Source organism: Protomyctophum parallelum, assembly GCF_964188405.1.
Source record: "Protomyctophum parallelum genome assembly, chromosome: 6".
In the NCBI taxonomy this organism is placed as follows: Eukaryota; Metazoa; Chordata; class Actinopteri; order Myctophiformes; family Myctophidae; genus Protomyctophum; species Protomyctophum parallelum.
This window is the reverse complement of record NC_139701.1, coordinates 38,575,653-38,581,652: the sequence shown is the minus strand read 5'-3', so window position 1 is coordinate 38,581,652 and position 6,000 is coordinate 38,575,653. Positions and strand designations below refer to the sequence as shown.

At 45.0% G+C, this 6,000-nt stretch overlaps 1 protein-coding gene across 4 annotated transcripts in view; it reads left to right on the top strand.

Annotated features, from left to right (window-relative positions):
• Positions 1-6,000, top strand: part of ddr2a (discoidin domain receptor tyrosine kinase 2a) — a 49,443-nt gene that overhangs the window by 33,125 nt on the left and 10,318 nt on the right. For all 4 annotated transcript variants that reach the window (XM_083766937.1, XM_083766935.1, XM_083766936.1 and 1 more), the window contains exons 3-7: positions 1-10; positions 2,232-2,460; positions 3,264-3,411; positions 3,827-3,926; positions 5,301-5,481. The exon at positions 1-10 is cut by the window's left edge and continues 93 nt beyond it. In XM_083766937.1, the coding sequence (XP_083623063.1) occupies positions 1-10; positions 2,232-2,460; positions 3,264-3,411; positions 3,827-3,926; positions 5,301-5,481 (668 nt within the window). The remainder of the gene's footprint in view (positions 11-2,231; positions 2,461-3,263; positions 3,412-3,826; positions 3,927-5,300; positions 5,482-6,000) is intronic.

Below are 6,000 nucleotides of genomic sequence, written 5' to 3'. Positions count from 1 at the left end.
GATATGGCAGGTAGGCCAGCACATGCACAGGCACAACAAGCACTGAGTCTACCCATGTGCAAAGTCTGCAGACACACACACATGCTCACACATCGCACACATGCATGCATGCGCAGATTGCGCACACCATACTGTACAATGTGCATGCACTGTCACACCATCACATACACCACATAGTATCTCTGAAGGGTGGAAACTGTCCAAAACGTTACAAGGTTCACATTTTTTTAAATAGATATACAAGCTCGAAACTGACTTTTATGTGATGCTCTAATATGATAAAGTAAGGCGTTAATTTACAGTAAAAAACGTTATAATTGAGATAAGAGGTTTCTGCCCGACTGCGGCGATATGTACCCCCTTCATAATGATAGTGTAAGTATATGGGTGGGTCTGTTTCTGTAAGGTGGCTGTTTATTTGCAGTAAACCACAAACTAGGGTATCAGTTCCACTCAGAACCACATTATTAAGGAGGCCAGGGGGTGCATGTGTCGTCAGTCTGTATGTGTGTGTGTGTGTGTGTGTGTGTGTGTGTGTGTGTGTGTGTGTGTGTGTGTGTGTGTGTGTGTGTGTGTGTGTGTGTGTGTGTGTGTGTGCGTGCACGCGCATGTGGGCTTGCCTGTGGGTACGCGTGCATGAGTGTGTGCGTGCCTCGGTGTGTTTGTGTGTGTGTCTCTGTGTGAGTGTGCACACATGCATGTGTGCATGCGTGTTGTAAAATGTGGGTGGCCTTGACTAAGTATCAAGGATAATGATGTAATACTTTTTCTCTGGTCGACAATGGCTGTGTTTTCAGCCTTGCCGGGCTCCCAGCAGCCCCAGCCAGCCCCCTAACCCTTCAGTCTTGCCGGGCTCCCAGCAGCCCCAGCCAGCCCCCTAACCCCAAATGAACAGCCTCAAATGAATTTACGACGTAGGCCTTCACAGAGCTGTTTTTATAACTGCATGAACTGAAATCCACCACCGCACTCACTTTCACTTTCCTCTCACCTTTCTCTCCCCATCCTGTCCTAATTTTACTCCTTTCCTACTGCAATTATAATATGTGCTATAAATCCACTCACCATCACTTGGTCTGCAATTGATTGGTCTTAACCACTTGAACCCTATAGCATCCTTTTTGTGGTGGCCAACATTCTTTTTTTTATATATTTTTTATCCCACGATTTTGTAATGGCCAACATTCTGCGAAAATACCAGATCTACAAGTTCACAACATGTTGTGAACTTTGTGAGCTTGTTGTGAGCTTGTTGTGAGCTAGCCTCGGTACCAGGCTTTCACTTTGTTGGTGCAAAAATTGAAAGCCTGGAGGAACGCATTGGCCGCTCTGGTCTAAAAGTGGGAGTCAACCCTTCCGGGTGGGCGTCGCTCCAAATGATGTGACGTAGCGCTGCACTAGGGGGGAGAGGAGGGGCCGGGGGTGACGGACAGATCGATGAGATCCAATCAGGGTGCGCGTTTTTCTGAGCCGCGACCCTCCCATCTAGGCCAGAAATGTCTAGCGTTAGCTCAGGCTAGTTGTGAGCTTATTGATCAGCAATTTCTTTTTGCATAGTGACTTTTCCCAAACGCTTTACAATGCATGCGTTACATTCACCAAACAGGCTGCAGAGACATCCATGCAAGGTTAGGAGATTTGATCCTGGCATCACGCCCTTATCAGAAGTTCTGAACTCCTTGAGCAAGCCATTGAACCTCTAACTTAGTGCTGCACGATTCTTGCTCAAATGTGAATCTCGATTTTCCTCCATAAGAATTGAGATCACAATTCTCACACGATTCTCATTTTTTCCATTAAAATATTTATAAAAATGAACAAACATAAGAGTAACTAAAACTAATTGGACACCCAAGTATTGCTGCACGATTCTTCACAAAATGAGATATAGGTGTCTGAATCTAGATCTCAATCTATTTTTGATGAATTGTGTAGCAATTCTCTATAACTGCTCCTGATGAGCAGCTTGGTGCCATCCCGTTCCCACACAGCCACCCTTTATATACCACCTGAGCCACTGCAGCCCCATTGGTCCTTTGTCCTTCTTCCCACGCACTCTTAACACCTGATTGGCTGGGATTGTCACGCACCGGAAATGTAGGAAACCAAAAATGTAAGGGAACCATAAAAATGTGTCCGCGACCCAGTGTTTGGGAACCACTCATCTACAACATACATAAATATCTAAGGATAAATAAGGGATAACTCTCTCTCTCTCTTCCACCTCCTAGGTTGGAGTTTGAGGAAGGTGATGGTGCGTGGTGTCCTGACTCAGTGGAGCCGGACAGCCTCAAGGAGTTCCTTCAGATTGACTTGCGTTCTCTTCACTTCATCACCCTGGTGGGCACCCAGGGACGCCATGCTGGGGGCATCGGCAACGAGTTTGCCCAGATGTACAAGATCAAGTACAGCCGCGATGGCAGCCGATGGATCTCTTGGAGGAACAGGAAGGGCAAACAGGTGAGTCCATTAATAACCCCAAATAAGTGATTAATAAATAAACACATCAATGCATTAGCCAATTCAATAATCAACAGATCCTTGCTGTTGGGCAGAAACCTTCAGACGAACCGCTGCGTGAAGCAATGCATTTTGAGCTTGTAGATCTGCTACTTTTGCTATGTTTGAATTTGAATCCTGAAAAGTATTGGACATATGAGTGTTTCTTATATGTATTATGGAGCAGCCCCAACCTATGTTTTTCACAGTGCATGCACTTGTACACCCTTGTGACAATAAACATATTCAATCTTGACTGAGGTTTCCACCCGACAGAGTCGATATATTTTTCATCCAGCAATTGAATAATCAATACATTTATTACTTTGACTGATTCAGGAATCATTACGTTACAATCTTTGTTACACAGGAAATAACCCTTGATCTCTGGCCTTGCTGCCTAATAGCTAATGGTCAATGTCAGGGAGATTCTAAGGGACCAGGGGCCTGACCGACTGTACTTTTGACCTTTATAACACATTACAGATAAAGACTGTTTATTCAAGCTTAGCGGCGCTATACTCTTCTTATCATTTCTTTATAAGCTGTAGAGTTTTAGCTGACATGCGACTGTGGTGACACTAGAGATAATAGTGATGGTAGTACATTGAACAGGGAGGAGGTAGATGAGTTATTGAGTTATTTCCTTTTATCTGCAGCCAATATAGATGGAGTCTATGATTTTGTGATTGATTGAGCATAATCTAAGTTTCAGTTTGGGTTCTGAAGGTCAAGGTGTTTGTTTGTTTGTCTTCTCCTCACAGGTAATCGAGGGGAACCGGAACGCCTACGCCATCGTCCTGAAGGACCTGGAGCCTCCCATTATTGCCCGTTTCGTCCGGTTCATGCCAGTGACGGATCACTCCATGAATGTCTGCATGCGGGTGGAGCTCTATGGCTGTGAATGGCTGGGTAAGAGGCCAGGGGCCACATGTGAATGGCTGGGTAAGAGGCCAGGGGCCACATGTGAGCGAGAGTGAATTGAGAGTTGAAACATACTCAAGGTTTTGAGGGCTGATGAGAGTGGAAGTTGCAGAATCCTGAGAGTTAAGTTAACTCTGATAGTGTAAAGATGGACCTATATTCTATGTAGATCTACATACAAATCCAAGGGGTAACTCGTTCTCTCTTTCTCTCTATTTCTCTTATCTCGCACGCACACACACACGCACGCACGCACGCGCACACACACACACACACACACACACACACACACACACACACACACACACACACACACACACACACACACACACACACCTATTTCCTGCATTGTTTCGGTGGTGTTGTTCTGAATTTGATTGTTGTTTCCCACTGTTTGTCTCAGATGGGCTGGTGTCATACAACGCTCCTGTAGGAGAACAGATGAACTTGCCCAGTCCTGTCTACCTCAACGACTCTGTGTACGATGGAGCTGTCATTCACAGGTGTGTGTGTGTGTGTGTGTGTGTGTGTGTGTGTGTGTGTGTGTGCGTGTGCGTGTGCGTGTGCGTGTGCGTGTGCGTGTGCGTGTGCGTGCGCGTGACGTGTGTGTGTGTGTGTCTTATAAATGGTGCATTTCATTTATATAGCTTTTTATCCAAAGCGCTTTACATAAATTGTGTATTACATTATATGAACGTCATATAAAAGTATGCGGACGTCTCTGACGTTTATAACAAACCAAACCGTTTAAAAACTGGTTGAAGATTGAGCAAGTTATGGTTATTTAAAAAGTACATGCCCCATGTACACAATATTATGCTGCCCCTCTGTAAGATGGCCACCACATAGCGACGTAGCTGAGTAGCTCTCCATTGGCCAGCAGCGCAGGTGAGCCATATAGCCTTTCTTATACAGTATATATCCATGGAGGAAACCATGCAAGGCACCAACCTGCTCATAGGGAGCAATTAGGGGTTCAGAGACTTGCTCAAGGACACTTCGACACTAACTAACTCTGTGGGAGCCCGGGATCGAACCGGGAACCTTGTGGTTTTGTGTCATTGTCGTACTTCATTGTCTTCTTTTCTTGTTCATTTTTTCACCACCACCAAACGCAATCTTCCTTCCCCACCCCTCTTAGCACTCCCCCTCCAAACCTTGGAGCCATGGACCTCCACAGTGCCATTGTTGTTGCCTGGTCAGTCACCATGGTGAGGGCAGGAGACAGACAGTTGTGTGGGTCATGGTGGTTTACACTGCTGTGTGTGGGCGTGATTGAGTCAACCATGCTGCAATAACAAAACTTCAAAACCTTAGGGGAAGAACTGATGAGAGTAGTTTTGTTGCGTTACATTCTTTGAGTCACCGCGTGGTGAATAATGTCCTCCATGACACAGCCTTCTGTCTCTCTCTGTAAGAAACAGTACAGAGGAAAAAAGAAAATGGCCCATGTTTTAATATCAAAGCCAAGAGAGCTGGGGTGAGGACTTGGCTGTTTAACGCTGCCACCTAGTGGTGAATGGATGTGCCACATTTTATATTTGGCTAAAGTATGTGTATTGTTTAGGTATGTGTTCATTGTTCAGGTCAGTGGCTTTCAAAGTCACTCACTTTCAGGGTTCCTTGAAGGGGTTCCAAATGAACCCATGCAGGTCTGTATGGAACCAAAGTGGTTCCATTTGCACACGACTCAGAGTTATGGGTCTTTGAAATACATAAATAAATAGTTTGAGAAGAATGAGAACCATTGGTTTAGGTGTTTAGATGATGGAACAGTGAACTAATTTCATTGTAATCTCCCCCCCTCCCCCCATCTCTGTCTGCCTACGTCCTCTATCTCTCTCTGCCTCTTTCATTCTGTCACGTGACCCACCCAGCATGACGGAGGGACTGGGCCAGCTGACCGACGGCGTGTGTGGCCTGGATGATTTTACACTCAGTCACGTGCACGTGTGGCCAGGATATGACTATGTGGGCTGGACCAACGAGAGTTTCCCCGGCGGATATGTCGAAATCATGTTTGAATTTGACCGCATACGCAACTTCACCACCATGAAGGTGAACATATTCACATTTTTCCTCTTCTCTGTCTAAACCCATCATTTTATCTCTTCAGTTCACACACTCTCTTTCTCTCTCTATGCATTAGCCTGTGTGAGGTCCATGTGCACTAGCTTTAAAAGTTTATTTTGGCTCTTTTAATGCCTTTATTGATAGTATAGTTAAGTTGACAGGAAATGGGGAGAGAAAGATGGGGAGTGACATGCAGCAAAGGCAGTCAGGATTGGGACGCCTAGGTGCCTGAACAGTTTTGGACGCAAGCTGTCCGGGCCGACAATTTCTTAATTATAAAGAGTGCTGTATATCGTCTCAGTCGGGTGGGAAAAAAACAAAACTGTTACTTTTCAGGATTTAATTTCAAACGTAACAGATATAGAAACTCAAATCACATTTTTTTGCCCCACGTTTCGAGACACATTTCGAGCTTGCAGATCTGCTACTTTTGCTGCTTTTGTGTAACACTGTAGTATGATCAAGTGGGCGTTAATAAAAAAATATAAATAAAAAAACTCAAAA